A 21,278-nucleotide genomic window follows, 5' to 3' on the forward strand; every position below is an offset into this window, starting at 1 on the left:
CTATGGACTTTCTTGTGACTGTACAACACAGAAGCTTTCAAATGCACTGTCCTTTCTTGGATCCTGAGCTTGTCTGTTTTTTTCCCTAGCTATATTAGTGGATCTGCTTAAAAATACTACCTCTCCTCTCAGTCTCCACTTCCTTACTTGGATCATCACAGCTAAAACATAACTAATGCCGTGTGTGTGCATACATACAAACAAACACGCTAGTGCTGTATATATTGTATTCTACATTTTCGATGGTCACGTCTTTCCTCTGTGATCCATTACCTACTAATTAAGCAATACTATGGATCCTAATTTGCCCTGATCATTATTATTCCATTCAGCAGATGATTTAGCTGATGAGCAGTTAAGGTCACTTTCTGATTAACTCAATCAATTGATGCTCTTCATTCTGCAACCCCCACTCTATCCATTACAGGAACTCTTTTTCCTCCCCCTCTCTTTTCCATTATTTTAAGGAAGTTAAGGAAAGGAAGATTAAATATTGCATATAATTAATATTTGCTTAAGAAAGAAAAACAAACTCCTGGACCTGTGATGCCATAAGGTAAAAACTCTGTCAAGGGTTTGGTGTGACTGCAGCTGTTTCTAAATGTTGAGTTCAGCATTTTATTATTTCCTTTATTATTTCTGTGTAGGGGTCAAAATTAAACTCCATGACTAGCGTATGCCAGAGGGAGCATTCATATCCAATTAAATATCCCATATTAGCCATGTCCCTGTGCAGATTGTTGGCTCGACTTCTCTTTAGTATTACTGTGTCAGCCCTTTAAAAAATAATTTTAAAATTGAAAGACTCTATAACATGCTCCCCAAGTCTGCAGTAGCCCCAGCCAGCTGGTCTTGAATAGGCTCTGGAGCTGGTAAAATTCAGCGTGCTTAGTTTGTACCACATTAGTTGAGATCTGGCCCACTGCAAGTTAGGATATTGCAGGACAACATTGTGTTCCTGCAAGGGGTGGGAGCAGCAAATGTATGAGCTGTGAGATGATACAGGGGGAGTAAACATACAGCTTCCACATGCAGGAATGAGTACTACTGTGTTTGTGCTAGGTTTTTGCAGAACTTGGTCTGAGGACACAGCTCAAAAAGCAGAGTAGCCCCTAAACAAGCCCCGTGCCATGTGAACAAGAATTGCACCGGGCTGTGGATGTCTGTGGGTGAGACTTTTAATGAGAAAGATGCAAGTCCAGATCTTCATGAGTGTTTAAGCAATTAATTATGAGTAAAATCAAAAACATGAGGATCTATATCTCAAATAGGAATAAAAAAACTTTTTATTTTTTAGTGCTCCACAGTCTTGTGAACAGACACCAGACCTGGTAAGGCCACCACCTGTAACAGGAGTGCAAGTGGCAGCTCAGCAGTCAGTGCCCCTACAGTTGATATGAAGAAAGTCTAGGGAAAGATGCAAGCTCACAAGTGTGATGTCTAGCACTGGCAGAGACAGGTTTCTCTTTAAATAAATGGTATTCATTATGTTAAACTCAAAGGTTTTTGTCTCCTCCATACATGCGTTTGCCAATCACCGGCCATAATTAAACTGTCAGACCATAACATTTCTTCAAGCCCTTCCAGCCTGAATTTTCTACCTGCTAATTCCCTTCATAGCTCTTTCTGCTCCCCTGTTTCCCTTCCCCCAGCCTGTCTACCATGGCCTGCGTGTTGCTGAGAGAGCACTGCACGGGGCTCTCACGCAGAGCTGCCGCCAGGTCCCTGCCAGGCCCACGGCTCCTTTGTATGACGGGGGGGAGGTCGTAGGCAGTTTCGTGGTCTTGGTGGACCCTTCAGGAGCTGTCTTGGGTGTCTTGGCAAGAGAACAGGCTCCTGCTCGTGGTGAGAAGCGCAGAGCCAGAGCCACGATCATCCCGCAAGGCACGCTGCAGCTGTGACCGATGCAGGCTACACCTCCCTGCTGCTGGGAGAGCCAGCTCTGGGCACTGTGGTCAACACCCAAATGGCTTCATACAGCAATGGGAAAGAGATCTGCCCACATGCAGGATACCTCCCCCACCCTTCCCTTCCTCGTGGCCCCACCACCCTTTTCCTCCTGCTGTCACAGCTGAGATGAGCTGACTGCCAAAGCAACACTTCCAGGTGATAGCTGGGCCTTGTCAATGACAGTAAGTGCTTCTAAGTAAATTATGCACCTGCTTCATAGAAAGATTGAACACGCAGGAAGATATGGCTAAGGTTAATGGACTAATCACTTGTCTCTCACCTCTGAGGTCTCCATGCTAATCCAGATGAGATTTGAAGGCTGAAAAATTGCAGGGACATATATAACTCGAAGGCGTAATTGAATTGAGTTGTGTGGTAATCTTACCCAGGTTCTCAATCCTGCTGCATATTTTACAAGGAAGCCAGTGATAAGTAGAGCCTGTAGGTGCCGGGTGCTTCACAAAGGCTGACGGGGATGGTCTTTAGGGGCAATTTAGCTTGGTCTCCCCGGTCACAGAGCAGCAGCAGTATTGTGGCATGGCATGCTTCGGTGCAGCTGGCCCACTGACCGCCCAGAGTGTGTCACCGCCCTGCCGCTGTGTAAAAACACGCAGTGCCATTCTTTGCTAGGAGTGGAAACTGGACAAAAATGGTGCTTTCGCACTGTACATATCTCACAAGATTAAACATTTCTCTTCTTTGCAATGTACAGGAATGTCTCGCAGACCATGGCAATTCTCTCTCCATCGCGTGCAGGGCTCTCTCCTGGTGCACAACCCCTTCTGATAGTCTCAAAGCTCATGCCAAAGCAAGTCTGCCTGTGGCTTATTTATCTGCCTTGTGCCCACAAGATCAACACAGGCCGTGTTTTCATTAAACAGCTGTGCAAATCTCACTTCTCTGCAGAAGGCAGGGAAAACAGGCTAGCACCCGGCATGTAAGCACAGCTTTGGTCCTAGCACGACTGTGCATGCTCTGTTGTTCTCATCCCAGCACACTGTCTCAATGCCCCAGGCTGGTGTTCTGATTTGGTCAAGTAGTGATGGAGGAGGCTGGGAATGCCATTGGATGCAGTGCTGCCAACACCTTATGCAGCAGCAGAACAAGGAAGTCCTGATCAGATGTATGTTTACAGTCCTCTTTACTATATCATATTCTCCAGAGAGTCAGCAGGTCTGTTAAATTTGGTTATGTAGTTACATAATTCAAAAAAAAAAAAAAAAAAAGCATCTTGGCTCTTTTGGGCTTCTACTGCTAAATATCTAGAGACACATAAAAAATGCTCTTCAGAGAAGAATCATAGGTATCATGAGAATAAATTGTCATTGAGGCAAGGCTTTCTTGTGCCAATCTGACAATGAAAAATGAACACTAGATCCTCTGTGCTTTCTCTTAGGTTTAGCATAATAACAATTTATGCTGGCACACTGGGAACAAATAGCAAGCATTTTCTAAAGACATTCGTAGGATCTTTTCGTTGAACAATAAGTGAGCTCTTCTTCAGCACTTCCTCCCTCCCCCCCCCCAAAAGTGCTGAACCCCTTGCAGGGCCTTGTGTTCAACCGGGCTGAGCACAGGCGCTGCCTCTAGCAGCCAAAGGCAGGCTGTCTGTATGAGACATGCTGGCTATCTGTTGGGACTGCCTGTCCACTTTGCTTAAATTCCCCAGAAACACCAAGGGCAGCCTTTTACATACATGTTTTCTGAAGAGCTCCACGTGGGGACCTAAAGCATGAGGGTCTGCGTCCTTCACGAACCAAACCACATCATCCACAGTCCAGGTCAAAGGATTCTTGCTTGATGGCCGAGCCGAGTCTTGTCGTTCTGGTGAAGGACTTGAGGCTGTCAGTATAAAAAAAAAAAAAAGCCAACAGCAGTGCATACAATGGCATGCAGTGGCTTCCTTGGTTTGTGAGCATGCAGCAGTGCAGCAGCCCCATGTGTTGGATGTCAGGTCTGAGTGTATCAGCCTGAGATGGCGGGGCGGGGAGAGAAGGGGGCTTGGCAGTTTCAGATCCGGCTGCTTACCGGGAGACATGATCCCAGCTGGTGAATTGTGTTAAAAAACATGAAACCCTCAGTTTCCTGCTGGGGAAGGAAAAATGTGCCAGCTGCCAGGCTCTTAAACTGAGCTGCCCCCGCTGTCTGATCCGCAAGCAGTGGGGATTTTGGCTCAAGAAGACACCACCCTCCCACCTGGAGAGAAAGCGCTTCGACACTAAACAAAGGAGCTTGCCATTGAGTGTGAAGGCCAGAGGACAAAATCAGACTTCAGCAGATAATTTTTTTCTTTACATACAGATATTCAGACTTATTTTGGAGCTTAGAGGAGGGTTCCTAGTCAGTACCCTGCTAATCTTAGTCTCACACAAAGCTGAGGGTCCCCAGTGAATGTTGATTTGGAGAGCTACTAAAACATGCGAAGATGAACATTGCACATGTGATTCTTTAATGGTACAAGCCCTGGATGATTTAAGGTCACTTTGGCTTGTTGTAGCTCTAAATCAAGTGAAAAAAGGCACATTGGAATGAAAGTACATTTATGTTTTTATCCTGAGCCTCTGCAGAACTATAAATCTTAGCCTCCATGTGTATATAATTTGTTCACACACACCTTTATGTTGCTTCGCGAAGAACTACATTATGCTAGGTTACAGGAAAGCTGCTTACTTTTGTTTGTATCCACACAAAGCAAACTTTACATTAGGAGGTCACAGCACATAAACGTATTAGATGTTACTTGCCCAGACCTGCTCGTCTTTTTCTGTTAAGGCCAATTTTCAATGAGAGTTGCAAATGATAAGTAAGCAGACACTACAGAGGGCAGGAAAGGAAGCAGAAGAGTGCAAACAGAGGCAGACCACAGATACCCAAACCGTAACTTGGAGAGGCCCTAGGTAGCCAAGAGCGGAATCAGAATGGCTCAGAGCTGCTGAGGAGAGAAGGACTGATCCCTCCAGAGAAATCCTGAGCTTATAAAGATCGATAAAATGTATGAAAGCACCACGTGTGGCTCAAAACACCATTGTAATGCCTGTGACCAAATGTAGTGGGCTGGGTTTGTGGCTTATGTAAATCATGTTGATGACTTCAATAGAGCTGTGCTGATTTATGTGAGCGGAGGATCTGCCCATATATGCACAATAACAGCTTTATGTGCATATTGGTCCTTTTTTTTCTCGCACCATCCTCATCCCACAGTATAATGTAATGGGGTATATTTTGCAGTTATGAAAGATGAACTCCAGTAAGCAGCAGTGCTATGAACGTGTAAATCTGGTCAATGGGCTTCGTAATGGGATGTGATGTAAATATCATGATAATTATGCTCTCATTTGCTAAGTCACTGTTCTGGATATAAAGGACAAGGAATAGCCGCGGGTCCTCGTAATTAGACAGCGAGGACTGGTGTTCGTACGGACTCACACGACCCTGGGCTCTGCTCACAGAATAAATGCAATACACAGCGGTACAGACACCATCTGGACTCTTTGGCATGATGCGATGAAGACAAAGAGCATGAAACGAATGGGGCAATCTCGGCCAGCCCCTGGATCATCAGTAACATCGAGCAAGTTTGTCAGGGGCGAGCGGGAGAACCGAGACTTGCCTTGTAGGCAGAGGAGCAAGTACCTGGAAAGGGGATCCTGTAGCTTAACTTGCTTGCGGCATGATCTGCTGCTGGTCCGGTGGCAGCTGGTGCAGGGAGATGTTGCCCCTGGGCACCTCAAACCAAGGGGCAGGGGGAAAACCGGGCTTTCGTGAGCCAGTGGAAAAATAAAGAGGGGAAAGGTCTGGCTGTGCCCAAAGGATTGCAGAAGTTTCCACACCACAGCCACAGCGTGGTCTGGGGAGATGTTGTGCCCTCAGTGAGGAGCACAGTTTTTCCCTTAAATTCGTACAAATACAAAGAAACCCAGAGGACTTTCATGCCAGATGAAGGGAGAGCAGGCCCTGTCCCAGTGACTGCTGCCCAAAATGCACAGCTTGCAGAAATGCCAGGGAAGGGCAAAGGGGAGCAGCGAGCCCCTGGGAGCAGCTGGGGGCCTTTCTGGGTATGAGAAATATTGGTAATAAAAGAAGGGGGTGAGGAGGAAAGGTTGAAATGACAGGGGAACTCTACTCACTCCTCTGCAGTCTAGCAATCAATAGCATAAATCCAATTTTTTAAAGACAAATGTATAAATGACCTTTCTAAAGAGACTACATGGCTAGAACTCTTCCAGCCTCCAGCAAGTGAAGATAACCCTTTCAAATCCCTTTCTGAGATATAATACATCAATATAAACACGAGAATTATGCATAGCCATAACTCTTCTTTATTTTAAATCTGTATTTACCTACCTGGAGCCAAGTCCTCTATTCCCTGCTGCTTTTTCATGAATTAAGATGTGTTATTTTCCTGGTGTGTAAGCGACTACCTTTAAATGCTCTTAGTAAAACTGGGATACTGTCAGTTTGCAGACAAATTTCTCGAATGCATTTATTAGATGGTGAGGCTGGAAGCAGTCTGTTTTTGCATATATTTTAAAATGTATTTTTTAAATTTACTCTGGCTTTTTAACTTTGTGATTTACACGAGTGCTATTTCTTTATTTCCAAAAGAAAATAAATCATTTTATGCCTACACAAAGGCAGAGGTTTTATGTTTCAATAGCATCACCTCGTTAAAATATTATATTAAGCACAAAAGTGTTTGATGGCAGCAGGGCAAGTACTATACATTTTTTTCTTATCAGAAGGTATTCACACTTAACCTAAGAATTAGATAAATGAGGAAGTCTCATGTCTCCCGGGTATCCTATGCCATTCTGTCATCAGAATTAATCAAGATGATAATGAATACTCAGATTACAAAGAGATGGGAGTGCTCGGGACCAATAATTATTTTTAGAGATTGTAATCTAGGTCAAATCCAATTTCCTGTTTTTGACAGGTGGCAAAAAATTTGTCAGATTAATGGAATGGGATATGGAAATTCAGGTAATCAAAGGGAAATGCTTCCCCTCCTGCCTGCAGCAGTGCCAGGGGAAGATGGGGAGGGGGCTCCCCTCTGGGGAAGGCTCTCGGGGCATCCCAGCTGAGACCATTGCCAGGGATGGCTGGAAATACCAGGTCAGCACCCAGTGCCCAGCAAAGACGATGGTGAGATAGATGGGCTTGGTGCAATGGAGCCAACGGCTGAGCTCTCGCCCACATTTCTGTTTCCAGACCTTCCTGAGAAGGAGGATGGAGAGAGGGGGAGCCAACAGCTGAGTGGCTGCAGAGCCGTGGTGAGGAAATACAATGCTAAAATGGAGTTAAACCTGTGAAAGAAGGAAAGATAAATAACAGACTCCCTAAATATGTTCTTGGCAAACAAACAGAGCCCAGAGGGAGTGCGGCCATTGATAGATAAGAGTGGAAAGGGAGTGACAGATGAACTTTAATATTGCTGCAGGCCTAAATGATTTCTTTGCCTCAGGGGAAGGGGGTGGGAATGAAATTTTAAAAGGTTCTCTCTGATCGCACTGGAGCAGATAATAAGGAGCAGCAGATCCACTGAAAGTAAGCCAAAGTAGCAGGCCCTCAAAGGCATGGAGAAATAAGAATTTTTTTTAAAAAAATCCTCCCACTGCAAACAAGGGCAGGAGGAAAGATTTGAAGGAGAGGCTTCCTAAAAGGCCAGAGTGCACCATGCTGGAGAAGATGGTTGGAAGCAGGAGGATTGGAAAAGCAGGCAGGTGGAAGAATACAATTACAGGATATTTCTGGGCAGGGGAGGCTCAACGAGCTGCAGTCAGCAGAGAGGCATGGAAAGCAGACTGCATTTAACACCTCCATGTGTGCTGGAAAGCCCCTTTCAGGAGATGTGTGCACAATGGCTATTGTCCCCATCCCACCAGCACTGCACCTGTGTCCTGCAGGGGATGGGACATGGTGGCCACCAGAGCCACCCAGCTGAATGAGACATAGCCATAAACTGGTGACAAATGTTTACTGGGGCTTTTCTTGCCTTGTTTCTCTTTTGCAGTGGAAAAAGCAAAAGAGCATCTCACCGAAAGCGTCAAACCTTTCATGTTGTAAATGTCCTCACAAACTAGCAGGCAGGCAGCACTTGCCAAAGCAGTGGGACCAGGGTTGGGCATCCCTTGCCACTGCCTGGGGGAGATGCTGGATCCACCTCCCCACCCCAGGTGCTTGCAGCATTACTCTGGAAAAAGAGAAACTTCAGCCCCTGCACCCCCAAATGTTTTCAGGAAATGAATGTATTAAGCAAGCAAGGATTGCCTCTTTAACGAAGGCCCTCAGGTGATAATAATTAACTGCTAATATTGGATAATAAAATCTGCATAAAGCCAGCAAGCTATAGGGCAAGGTTAAGGTTATTATGTTGTGCCTGAACACAGAATTCTTCACGCTTGGAATAAAGGGTTTGTTTGTCTGTTACATAAGCAAGCTTGGAAAGGTTTAAGGTTTATGATGTCCTTGACTATTACTTCCCTGATTTAAGAGCTTCAATTTGGCAAATGATGACAGAAAAGTGCATGTTTATCTGTTAGCAGCCCCAACTGGTTTTCTGAAATGACATTTCTTTTTTTTTTTTTTGGTTTGGAATTTTTTAGCATAATCAGAGAGAATTAGGCATCATGCTTCCAATCGCATTAATGAGAGCTTTGAGGTTTAATCTCATCCATTCCCCTTGAAAAACATTTTCTGCTCTGCACTGAGGTATGTTTTATGGTTATGATTTTTTCCATGATATTTGCACACCCTGATAAATAACGCATGCTATTTTTCAAAAATATCCGTTAAATAAAGAAGATTGGCTTGAGGTTTTGGAGAGAAATCCTTCCTCTTTTTAATGAGTCCTGCCTATCCCTTCCTTGTGAGTATGCAAACTGAGGAGGATTAGAACAGATACTGGCATGCACCAATTATTCATCTTTGTTCGCTTATGATTCAGCAGCATATAAATTGTCCCTAGAAAGAGGAAAAACACATGCAGAAGCATCACAGTGAGGGTGCAGATTCCTAAGACCTTTGCAAGAGAGATTTTGCCAAGATGGTAATCACACTCCAGTGTAGATGCACCAAGGTAGTCTCAGGAAGGTATATATTTAAAACGGCTGGGATTGCCAGTAAAAGTAGAAGGAGCACAGTAGGTGAAAAATATGATAGCTGAGAAAAAAAAATACAGTCTCTACCTTTAAGGAGAAGCAGACAAAGCTTTGTAGAAATCTATGGTGGGTATTCCAGCGTTACTGAGTTGTGCTTTGGAACCGATGTTATCACAAACAGAGAAGGATTAAAAACCAGGCTGTGCCTAGAAGCAGCGCGGTTTCTTTAATGCTAGAAGGGACACCATAATAAATCTGTGGGCACCTTGACTTCATGGTTGTCACTGTGTTACAAATCACAGCCACTGAAAACTGCCTAGCCTTAGCCAAGAACAAACCGCTCTCCTCTGCTTCAGAGGAACCAGCTCCTGCCATGGGCAGCGGGAGCCTCTGCTGGAGTCTCCAGAAAGCAGCTGAGAAGTTCAGAGGCAATGGGATGGTGGTGGTACAAACATGCACAGGCCGTTGGTGCTGATGGACAGAGGTGCACAGAGCACCTGGAATACAGGTGATTGCCCTTCCTCCTGTTGGAGACCTTGACAGCAACCCCATTTTTGTATGGGATTGCAGGTACCTGTATGTGCAGACCCTAATGTACAATGGATGATACTGGGTCTAAAAAATTGTTGATACTTACAAATGATATCAAGATATTAATAACATTTTTTTGGTGGTCTTCAATGTATATCTGTCAGCTTTAGGGAGCCATTGCTGTTGAGTTGGCCAAATATCCCAGAGGTCCTAGATGAGCTAGTCTTTGCAAGTGTCAAAACCATGCCCCACAAAACAAACAAACAAAAACTAAACTAAACTAAACAGTTTTGGGATAAGTCCTTTTATCCCAAAATACCATATCTAACAGCTTGAAGTCACTTGTAGCTGCTTCAAAGATGCCCGAACATCACAAGCGTCCAGTCTAAAAGCAACGTTCTCATCTTTGCTTCTCAAACTGCTGCAATATGTTTCAAGCTAGGGAAATATAAGAACCTGCAAAGCCTATAGCATGGGCCCTCTATGACTTTCCTGTTTGTTTAGTTCTGGAAAAATAACCTGCTATCTTTTAGGCTTTCATGTTGCAAAGACTGCAAATTTTGGGGGGAGTCACAATAAGAGAGATAGAGCTGCCTCCTGAAGCTTAGCTTTCCGCTTATGACTCTGATGAACTTGCACAAGACATTGGCCAAGTCTGGGAAAGAGTGACATTCACAGTCGGAAACAAGAAGGGAAAGTAGTGCAGATGACCAAGTTAAGGAGCCCTGTTTTTGAACCTCAGTCTCTTGAACACAGATTCAAACCCGTGATACCAATGCTTTTCTCCACACAGCATATTTTTAAAGCACAGGAATTTTACCACAGTATTTTTTGGATGCTGAAAATGTGCAAAGCATAGTTAAATCTTAGCTCCTTGCAGAATCACCTGCAGTCTCCAGTTGAAATGCAAGGCAGAAAGACAGTGTAAGGAGTTAATGCTAGACAAAAGGATTAGGGGGAACCAGCAAGGCTTCAGCAAGAGGAAAAAAAAAAAAAAAAAAGCAAAAACAAAAAAGAACCACCCAGAGTGACAGTAGATTCCATTAATAAATGAGGAAGGGAAAAAATTAATGACTTAAAAATGGCTGAGACACTCAACTCCATTGTTAGATCTACCTTCAAGATGAAAAATGCATAAATGAAGTTTGAATAATTAGTAAGGGGTGAAGACACTATTCAAATCACTACTGATAAGGACCTTTTAATTGAGAAATTAGAAAATGCAAAAAAAGACAAAGTTAGCAGAAGTTCAGATAATTACCTAACCTGTTTGATGAACCCAGGTCATTTGTGGGGGTGAAAAAATCATTGCTAACAGGGAATATAGCAGTAAGCTGGAGAAGGGCAAATACAACCCAGGTTTAGAAACCACACTTGCCACTGCCACGGCCAATTTTCCCATGATATCATGAACTTCTGCCTGCCTGTCTGTGTGCACCCTGTCCTCTGAGCTGCTCTGCCTTACACCAGGTTGCCCTTTTAGTCCCACTTGCTCCCCTCACCTCATCTGTCAAAGGAGTTTTCCTGGAAGGAAGCCTACTCTTGTCACCGAGCCCCATTTTAAGAAGGCTTTGCACCAGCAGAGTGCACTTGAAGAACAGAGTGAATGACCCAACAAACCTAAATCCTATCAGGAGAACTGGGCAAAAATACAAAGAGAGGGCAGAGGAAGGGTTATTGAAAGCAGTGGTTCCCATGGCATCCCTTGAATCTGCAGATAAACTTCTTGCGACTTTGCTTCCCCAAAGGATAAAAAAGCCTTGAGCAGTAAGCTGGATGATTTCTAAAAATATGTTTTGGTGGGCAATCTTTTTTCAAGTAAAGTCTGGCTTGGTTCATAATTAAAGGGGCATGGTGGGCTATGCAGCTAGGAAACAAAATCTTTGCTAAATTGTTTGAGGTAGACACCAATATTTGTGTTTGTTCTGCACCATACCTTGTACACAGCTGGTGTTGTACCATTAACAGGTACCTGTCTGCAGGCTGTATCAATCTTGGGGAGGAATGCCTTATGTATTAATATTTATATCTGTAAGTTGATAATAGCAGTTTTGATTGCCACTCGATTATACATAATACATATGTTTACATAATTAATAACAGCATTAGAAAACATTCGCCATTTTACTTAATGATGAACAGATTGATTTTGTGTTTACAAGGGTTATTACTTCTCCTTCTAAGTGAAAGCATGCATTGTCTGTGTGGATGTCAATCCAGGCGCCCCTTATTAATTTTCCTGGGAATTTGGGAATGAGTTAAGACTCCAGCATGGCACCAGCATAGTAACACGCACTGGTAACAGGAAGATATTATATTACCACTTCTGTTTCCTTCAGGGTAGGTCCCGTTCCTTGTTGGACTGGAGGTCTGGTGCCGCAGGCCAGTGGAGGAGGACCCCCCTGAAGACGTCTGGGTGGGACGATGGCTACAGGAGGAAGAGGAGACTCCAGCAGGACGTCCATCTGCAGGACTCTGCCGCGTGGCGTACATGGAGCCCATGCAACTGAAGGCAGAGTCGGCAGGATCCACGCTGTACCGCTTCATGTGCACAGGATCGACCAGGTAATCCTCAGGTATGACCGTTTCTGCTCAGCAAGCCAAGAAAGAGAAAGAAATGTCAGGAAAATGGAACTAAAGTTTAGCTACATGTCCAACTTTCTGTACAGACAGCTGGACAGGAGGGGCAGAAAGATACAGAAGGCATCCTTGTTGAGTATCGAGAAACAATAAAAGGAAGCACAACCACCCAGAAGTCAGTAGAGTCGATAGAGTCACGATAGAGAAATTTTGGCTTGGTGTGACTCGTGTGTCATCAATTTAGTGTGATATTCTCCCACCACTGTCTGGTGGGAAGGCAAAGACAGGTTTCACTTCCTTCAGGGTGCTCCCTGAACACCACCAAGCCCGGAAGGCTGTGCAGCTATTGTTCTCTCTCTGTCTTTGTTTCAAAAACATGCAAGTTGAACGGAAGAAAGAAGAGCAGGACCACAGGACAGGGGCAGCTTGTAGGTTAATAACGCCTGGCAGGCAATTAGGAAGGAGTGACAGTAATAAACCAAAGTGTTCTGGCTGCAATTATGAAAATTCATCAGAAAATATTCTTAGCTGAAGACGTCCATCAGGACCAATGTTCTGCCAGGAGAAGAGGCTTGATGGCTACAAGCACTCCCAAGTGTCTGCTTGCAAGCAGAGGTGCATGAGTCAGTTTCTCAGATGGGCGCTGGCATCACAGATGGTTACAAACCTTTCCTCTGGTTCTTCACCTCTGCTTTGCACTTTATGCATTGTGTACGTGGGGTATGTATAATATTTTGCACTTACAGACCTATTTTACAGAGCTATAGCCCCCTTGGCTGGGGGTCTAATGGACAGGAGGAGGTTGAGGAGCCTCAAGAATCACAGGTCCAACCCCTAGAAATACTTGCAACCTGCACCTTAGAGGTTCCCACTCAGGCCTGCTGAAACAAGGTGTCAGCATCTGGCAAGCAGGAAGCCCACAGATTAGGAAAGTGCCTCCCGTTTGCCCCACGGTGTTCCTCTGAGCTGCCGAAAATGCCCCAGTCCTGACTGTGCATACTGTCCCTCTAGAGACATCTGAGCAGGGTGAAATTACCCCTGTGGTGTGGCACATCTTTCCTGCCTGAGCTAGCACTCTCCTGAGGTATCGTGTAGCCTTACTGAGTAACAGGAAGAATTCATGCTGTAATTTTGCTGCAAGACCCAAACCCCATTGCTACTACATGTTGAGGCTGTATATAACAGAGTTTTCCTTTTAAATTACATTTTTACTGTTTTCCTATGAAAAAAAAAATCCTTGGTGGCTGCATGCAATTGTTGATGTTAAACAAACATGATTTAATCTGACAACTCAAATACACAAAAGTTGCACCATGCCAGCATCCTGGCTTGTGTGTCAGGCTTCTGTTACAGGGTTTCCTGACTTTGCATTCACTTGCTGCTCCCTCTTAAAACTTTGGCCCATTCTGGGCCCAGACAGCCATCAGATCTGAAGAAGAGCTGTAAATGTAAAGTTTCCTCACTTTGGGGCACTTGCCGTTGTGACTACAAATAACTTTCCTTTTATAATGCTTCTTTTCCCCTTAAATAATTTGGATTCTTACTGAGTAAGTTCTAGTATCCTAATGTTTTCTGCTAGGGGTTTCTGAGCTTGATTCTCTCACAAATACAAGCAGGGTGTAATTCAGCTGAATTCAGTGACGTTCAGCGAACATAACACAAGCATGAGAGAGATGGGATTCAGACGCTATGAACCTTTCTCCCTCGCCTCTGACAGATGCCAAAATTGTATAGCAATTGAGCTAAATACCTTGCTTTTCAGACCCCTCCCAGTAAACCAAAGAAAATCCAATCAAGCCTTCTCATTCAAAGGAATTTAATTACTGTGTAGAACACTTGCAATAAAAGCCTCTTATGCATAAAGAAGACAGCTCTTTCTGTAGCATCCTGCCTGCACCGCATGGAATAATTATGCCTCTTGTGAATCATTACCTCTTTATTCCAGGAAAAGAATGCTCTTTTAATATGATTACAATATGAAGAAGATACAGACTATCCAAACAACAAACAGCATATTAAAACAGCCCTGCTAAATAAACAGCATACGGCTTTTATTACTATGGATATAAATGACTCCTAAATTTGCGAGTGGACACCCGGGATTTTTTACTGATGTCAGACTCTCTCGGTAATCTGTGTAAAATAAGACCTGTGTGGATGAAGTCTCCTGATAGAAAGACACCCAGGAGTTTTGTATGAGACTAGGATGAGGAACCAGATGCCATAATTTCTGTTCCCAACTCTGCCTAAAACTCTTAATCCAGGTCAATTTGTTCCACCTGTCTCTGTTTTGGGCTCAGCAAGTGGAGCAGAAGCACCTGTTGCCATGGACCAAGAGCATTACTGCTTGAAACATGCCCAAGCTGAAGGTGCTCTGGCAGTTTGAAAAGTGATTTTCATGTCATTAGGCAAGGGGGAGCAGGAATTGCCTCACACAGCCAGGTTTCTAAGCAAGCCTTTTCAGAGCTCCTGATCTTCAGGATGACACAAGTAATCAGTGCGTTACAAGAGCAACTCACCAGAGTCATCTCCTCCTGACCAAGAGAAGCTCAGGAGGAAAGGCAGTTCACAGACTGGGAAAAAGGAGACTTTGCATTCAAGTATGTGTGGCTAAGGGTTTTAATTCACACATTTTTAAAAGATGCTGGTCAGCTTCTGCACTCACTGTTAGTGTGGGCTGCTTTGTAAAACTGCACTGGCTGATGCAACGTGAGCCACCACGTCTTCTAGCTGGGATGCATCAGTCAATGCTTGGGGCCACCCTCACATGCAGCCTCATTTGCCAAAAGCCATGACTGTGCAGAGGAACTGCTGCAGCTCTTGCCCAGGCCAAACACCTGGATTTTCTTGGAAACAAAAGCATGTGGTTTTGGGGAGGAGAGGTTATAATGTCTCTCTTCATTTGCAGTCAGGACGTGCTGGGTGGGATGTGGACCACAGCAGTGGAAGTGGGAAGCACCCCCAGGTGCTTCCATCTCGACGTCACCAGAACAGACAAGACTCAAAAATTACTAAAACATGGCATGTTCACCAATATTAGGAAGCTAACGAGCTAGGAGATAACATTAAAAAGCCTCAATCAAAAGGAGCTGGAGAGTCTCCCAGCTAACAGAGTAGCAGAAACTGGAGGATCAATGGGCACAGTCTGTTGGGGAGGAGGGATGGTAATGTAAAAATCTTGGCCACATGTGCACCAAAGCCCTTGGTGAACCAGCTGCCCCTTGCCTGGCTCTGCTTCACAGGCTGGGCTTCCTGAGAGCCCCCCACCATGGTCCCAAATGGAGGGCACCCTGGGCTCAAACACGCTCCAAAAACACCTCCCATGGATGCAGTGATGACAACTACATCAGTGATGACAACTACATCAGCTACATACAGTGAAGACAACTACAGAGCCACGGCATGGTTGGGATGGGGAGGGAAGGGACCTCTAGATGTGTCCAACCTCACCTCTCAGTCACCAATGAGATAGAACTAGGCTGTTCACAGTGGTGCACAGCAGGACAACAAGAACCAACAGGCAAAGACTGGATAAGATATTCAGACTGGATGTAAGGAGAAACCTTTTCCCTGTGAAGACAGCGCTGGAGTAGCAGAGATTGCCCAGAGGGGCTGTGCAGACGCTGTCCTGGGAGGTTTTCTAGATCCAGCTGGACAAAGCCCTGAGCACTCTGGTCTGATCCCATAGCTAACCCTGCTTGGGGCAGGGGGCTGGAACAGAGACCTCCTGGTGTCCCTTCCCACCTGAATTATCTTCTGGTCCTTGGATCAACATCTTCTCCCCTCAGGTAAGCAGCCACAAAGAGTGAAGAATGACCATGGGGAAGGCTGATGTACGGGGCCCACGGCCCTTACAGTGGCAGGGGAGGCAGCAAGAGGGACAGACTCCACTGTCCAGAAGCTCACAAAAGACTGTGGAAGCTTTCTGTGTTCATAGTTCTCCAGCTCCCTGTTTATAAAACACAGAAGCTGCACGAGCTGCAGCTCAAGCAGTGATGTGTATCAAAATAGCTGCATTTGGTAAGCTCCCTGAAGGCCTTGTAAAGTGCATGGCTTTCACAGATACTAATCCCACTTTGACCAATTAGAGGAAAACATATTTTCTAAGACAATAGAAGAAAACATAACTCTCCATTGAGGTTTAAAATGCAACAGTTTCATAAATCTGTAGCTTAGCCCTTCTGTATTCTGTTGCACTTCTGTATTTTATTTTCTAGGTAGTCAGCAGAAGGGCACACAGTACTGAAAAATTAGTATGCGATGTTTTAAAGCACGGTTTATGAGAAAGCTGTATTGAGCCTTTGCTTTGAGCACAGTAGTCTCCATTATAACTTTACACCACCTGAGATGCACAAGCCATTTTGAATTAGTTTTCCAGTCCAGGAATGGTCCACAGGCAACTGGTCTGAAAAGTGCAAGGTTGTTACATCTAGCACACCTTAAAATGTAGCAAAGGAGGAGAAAAAAATAAAAATAGTAATAATAATAATAATAATAAACACAAACAAAAACAAAAAACACACCTATTTTCCCAATTTAAAAATTCAGGCTTCTTTAGCTGAGATTGTTAAACTAGTAGTCTGCACATTTCCCAGCCAACCTCCTGAAGATGGGTCAGCAGAAGAACCTGCAGCTCAATTCCCAGTGCTGCTGCAGACCTTTGGGGTGACCTTGGTCAGGTTATCCACCACCTTTGGACCACACTTCTCCATTAGCATGAAGAAAAGTAATTGGTTAGTCATTTTCCTTGGGGGTACATCTGTATGTCACTGCAGGGTGCCACGTGGATGTAACGCTGCATGTGTGAATGCAGAACACATACAAGGGACCTTTCATATTGTCTGGGAATAGAGGCACTCCAGAAAGAACAACAACAAAAAAGTTTCCCATTAGGAAAGCAAATGAAGAGATCAATCGCAAGTCAAGCAGGAAATGGAGAAGAGAATATCTCTAGGAAAGATGATCCTTAGCTGACATTTTCCTGGGCAGATATAACCTTTCACTAAACCCAGGACACAGGATGGAGGTGGAGGGCAGTCCCTGTGGCCGAGGGGCAGCCTTTCTCTCTGGCAAGCCAAATGGCCCAGGGGAGCCAGCCCCAGAAAAGGGGCCCTCAGCCCCCCCAACCCTCCTCCTCCTCCCACATGAGGGCATCTTCCAGGCTGCTCCCAAAGCAGATGCCTTTGGCCACGCGTGGGCCACTGCATCACAGAGGCTTGCTGAGGTCACAGTGGCCACCACTGCCCTGCCTTTGCTGCGGGCCCTATAAAACAGGACCCCTGCCACTGGCCCACCACTCGCTGAGCTTCTAGGTGCTCTGACTGCCAGCTTGTGCGGCAGGAAGGAGACCCGAAGCAGTAAGGCGAGAGGCAGCCCTCGTTGGTGTGAGAGGACGGCAATGCAGTCCCAGCAAGCACCAAGAAAGAAGGCAGCTGATGAGAAGGAGAAGCATCATGGGCAGAGGCAGAGCGCTGGCGGCACAACAGACACCAGTGCCCAAGGGAGCTCTGGCATGAAGCCCACAGACCCCTATAAGCGGTACCATTGGCACCGCAGCGACGTGGGGAACAGGCCGGCCCCTCAGCCATCCAGCGACAGGGGGCCTGGGCCTTCCCAGTGGCGCAATGGCGGCGTGGGGAGCAGGCAGGAGCGTCAGGCAGACAGCCGCGTGGAGCACAGGCGTGCCTATCATCCACAACAGAGTGCGGGACCCAGCCATGGCCGTAACACAGACGGCGGCGTCAGACCCACAAATGGAAATGAAGCAAACAGTAGCATGGGACCGTGGCGTGGAAGCAGACGACCATGTGGTCCAGCACCCCGGCCTGGAAACTTCCTGGATGGAAGGCATCCCGTGCGGCCTGTCCCAAGAAGGGGCGGGCTTGGTCATCAGCCACTCCGGGCTGTGCGCAGTCCTTCCTGGCATCCATACAGCGACTGCAGGCCTCGGCCCTACCGTTGGCGCAACAGCGGCATGGGGCGAAGGCAGCAGGTTCAGGCAGACAGCCGCAGGGAGCACAGGCGTGCCTATCATCCGTACCACAGCGTGGGACCCAGCCAGGGCCATAAACCAGATGGCAACTTTGGACCCACGCACAGAAATCAACCCGACAGTGGACATAGGCGTGGAACTGGACAACCCCGTGGTTCGGCACTCTGGCCTGGAAACCTTACGGACGGAAGGCATCCTGTTTGGGCAGTCCCGGGCAAGGACTGGCTTAGCCTTCTGCCCAACACCGAGGAGCCCATGGAGGTGGATCCACCAGCAGACGTGGAGGAACCGATGGAAGTGGATCCACCTCAGCCAGAACAGACCTGGGACTACCGCGGCGCGTCTTTGCTCTCTGCTATCTGAGCACAAAAACAGCGTCGCAGCAGTGCCCAGCCAGCCCCCTACTCGTCATCGCACAGGCTCCATCCCAAGCATTAGCTTGGAGCCCCCAAACACCATGGACATCCCGCAGGCTTGCCTGCAAGATGTCCCGGCAATAAACCACTCTGTTGCCAATTCTCAGGGGTTTGAGTGCTTCTTTCCCATCCCCCAGCCCTTGTGCCAGAGGTGGCATCCCTTCTGCACAGAGCCTCGAGGAAGAGCACAAGGGAGGACCCAGCTCCCTTCGGGCTGCTGCGCTGGGGTGACAGGAGGAGTCTGTGAGGGCCACCATGCACCTCTAACATTTGTGCAAATAGTAGACTGAGGGGTGAAAACAGGAGTGTGTAAGCAATTATAGGCGTCTAATTTCTTATCCTAGGAGTGCGTTTCTCTAGCTGAATAATTGGTAACGACAGACGTGGAGAAGGTTGAGGTACTCAACAACTTCTTTGCCTCTGTCTGCACTGGTAGACGGGCTTCCCAAGTCTTTCATTTCCCTGAACCCGTAGATGGAGGCTGGGGAAGCAAAGTCCCACCCACTGTAAGTGAGGAGCAGGTTCGAGACCACCTGATGAATCTAAACAACAGGTACAAGTCTATGGGACCTGATGACATGAATCCCAGGGTGCGGAGGGAACTGGCTGATGTAGCTGCCAAGCCTCTCTCCATCATAGCTGACGAGTCCTGGCAGTCGAGTGATGTCAGTGGTGAGCGGAAAAAGGGAAACGTCAAGCCCCTACTCTTCAGCAATTAAAACAAAGAATTGAACAAAGAACACTACTCTTCAACAATTAAAACAATTAAGAGACATTTCTTCTCAGAAAGAGTGGTCAGGCATTGGAACAGATTGCCCAGGGAAGCAGTAGAGTCACCGTCCCTGGGGGTGTTCAAGGAAATCATAGAATCATAGAATATCCCAAGTTGGAAGAGACCCCTAAGGATCATCAAGTCCAACTCCTGGCTCCATAGAGGTCTACCCAAAAATTCAGACCATATGACTAAGTGCACAGTCCAAATGCTTCTTGAATTCTGACAGCATCTCCTCTCCTCTCCTCTCCTCTCCTCTCCTCTCCTCTCCTCTCCTCTCCTCTCCTCTCCTCTCCTCTCTGCAGCTTTCCACACCAGCAGCCTCACCCTTTTTCTATTTTACCAGCTATTTTATGTCTCCCTTTTCTGCTTTCCCTCCTCCTGCATTGCTGACCTGCATAGTCATTTCCTCCACAGGCATCTACCTTCTCCCCATATCATGCTTTCATTCACCTGGCTTTCCCTTTCCTGATACCTTCTGTGGGTTCATCCCTCAACTACTGCTTGGACAGCAGAGTCTGGGGTCAGGGCAGTGAGCTAGGGCCAGGGGCCTCGTTCACAGTTATTGGGTCACGTCCTGCACAGGGGCAGCTACCATGGGGTACCTCCTGCTCACACCTCGCCCTGGGAGGATGCACGGAGGGCAGACAGACACCTTGCTTTCACTGCCCTTCCCAGCAAGGACACCTACTACAGCACCCTCCCTCTTTGCCCTGTGGGGTGCTGACATAGCTGGGGTCCTGTTTCACACATTGGTAGCTTCCTAGGACAACAGCCCTTACTTCTGGACTAGTGCTTCTGTGTTGTTCCATAACCATATTCCACCACCTGCAATGTTCTACCATCTGTATTAGCTCTAATTCAATTCCCCATTAACTTTTCTTCACAGTCAATATAAAACTTTTCTTTCTCTCTTTCTTTCTTTCTTCTCTCTCTCTGCCCCACTGTTCCTTTTTTTTTTTCTCGTCTCTTATTCCCAATATTACTTAGTGATGGGCTTTGCCCTCTGACCCCTCCCTGCACCTTTTTAAGTGCTACCATATATTTTCTATAATGGGTTGACCAGATGTGAACTCAATATTTTAAGCAGCATGATATCATAGCTTCCCCAGACATCTCCTCTCCCCCTGCCAGGGCCAGCTTTGCCTCATCTCCCAGTCATTTTGAGAGGAGCTAACCACAGCAACAAAGTCCCGTCGAGAGACTGCTTATATGTTTTTACCTTCCCTCTATTTTGTACATCCTGGTCCTTGCCCAGCTCCCTGCCCAAGGGTGGGTGCCGTGGGGGGGCAGAGGGGATGATTTTCAGCAGCTGGGGAGAGTCCTGCTGGCCAGCATCATGCATTTAACTCCTGCCCTGGTATTCAGCTTATTGATTTGCCTTTGCTAAGAAGTGGGTAAAGGAGATTCAGGTTCTGGACCAGGCAGTTTCTCACTCCAACGTTTCTCCAGAGAAACAATCAGATTCCTCTGGTTCTCATTAACAGGCTCTCTAAATGTCTGTATTTCTTTTCCTTTAGTTGAGACCAGTGGAAACACAGCCTTATGACCTGTAAAACTTCCATCACAACACACAGCCATGTCTTTTTGTCTTTAGTTACAAAGCTTGGCACAAGTGGCCAGACACTTTGGGTCCCTGTAAGCAGTGATCTTCAAGGACGATTTCCAAAAAAAACCTACATTTTTGTCTAATGAGCTCCAATTACCAAGGGTTAGAAACCCTGCATCTCAGCCTTCATGTAAGGACAAGTAAAACTGGGAAAAACACAAAAAGCCAAAGCAGAAATGCAGAAATAACCACTTCAGGTGAGTTTAGCCATCAGTTCAATCTAGTGTAAGCTGGAGAGGGAGGGAGCAGAGAGATCGGAGTAGTATTTAACAGCGTGAAGATATGCCTTGGTTCTGAACTGCTATCTTCTATTTTAACATCGGCTCTT

The 21,278-nt window shown here is 46.2% G+C and overlaps 1 protein-coding gene across 4 annotated transcripts in view; it reads right to left on the bottom strand.

The window, feature by feature from the left end:
* Positions 1-21,278, bottom strand: part of SCML4 (Scm polycomb group protein like 4) — a 90,091-nt gene that overhangs the window by 27,861 nt on the left and 40,952 nt on the right. For all 4 annotated transcript variants that reach the window (XR_014582023.1, XM_083830188.1, XM_083830190.1 and 1 more), the window contains 2 exons: positions 11,903-12,169; positions 3,647-3,792 (listed from right to left, as the gene is read on the bottom strand). Coding sequence is in view for 3 of the 4 variants with exons in the window: in XM_083830188.1 (XP_083686314.1) it covers positions 3,647-3,792; positions 11,903-12,169 (413 nt within the window). In the remaining variant the exon portion in view is untranslated. The remainder of the gene's footprint in view (positions 1-3,646; positions 3,793-11,902; positions 12,170-21,278) is intronic.

Source organism: Anser anser (genome assembly GCF_964211835.1).
Source record: "Anser anser genome assembly, chromosome: 3".
NCBI classification, from domain to species: Eukaryota; Metazoa; Chordata; class Aves; order Anseriformes; family Anatidae; genus Anser; species Anser anser.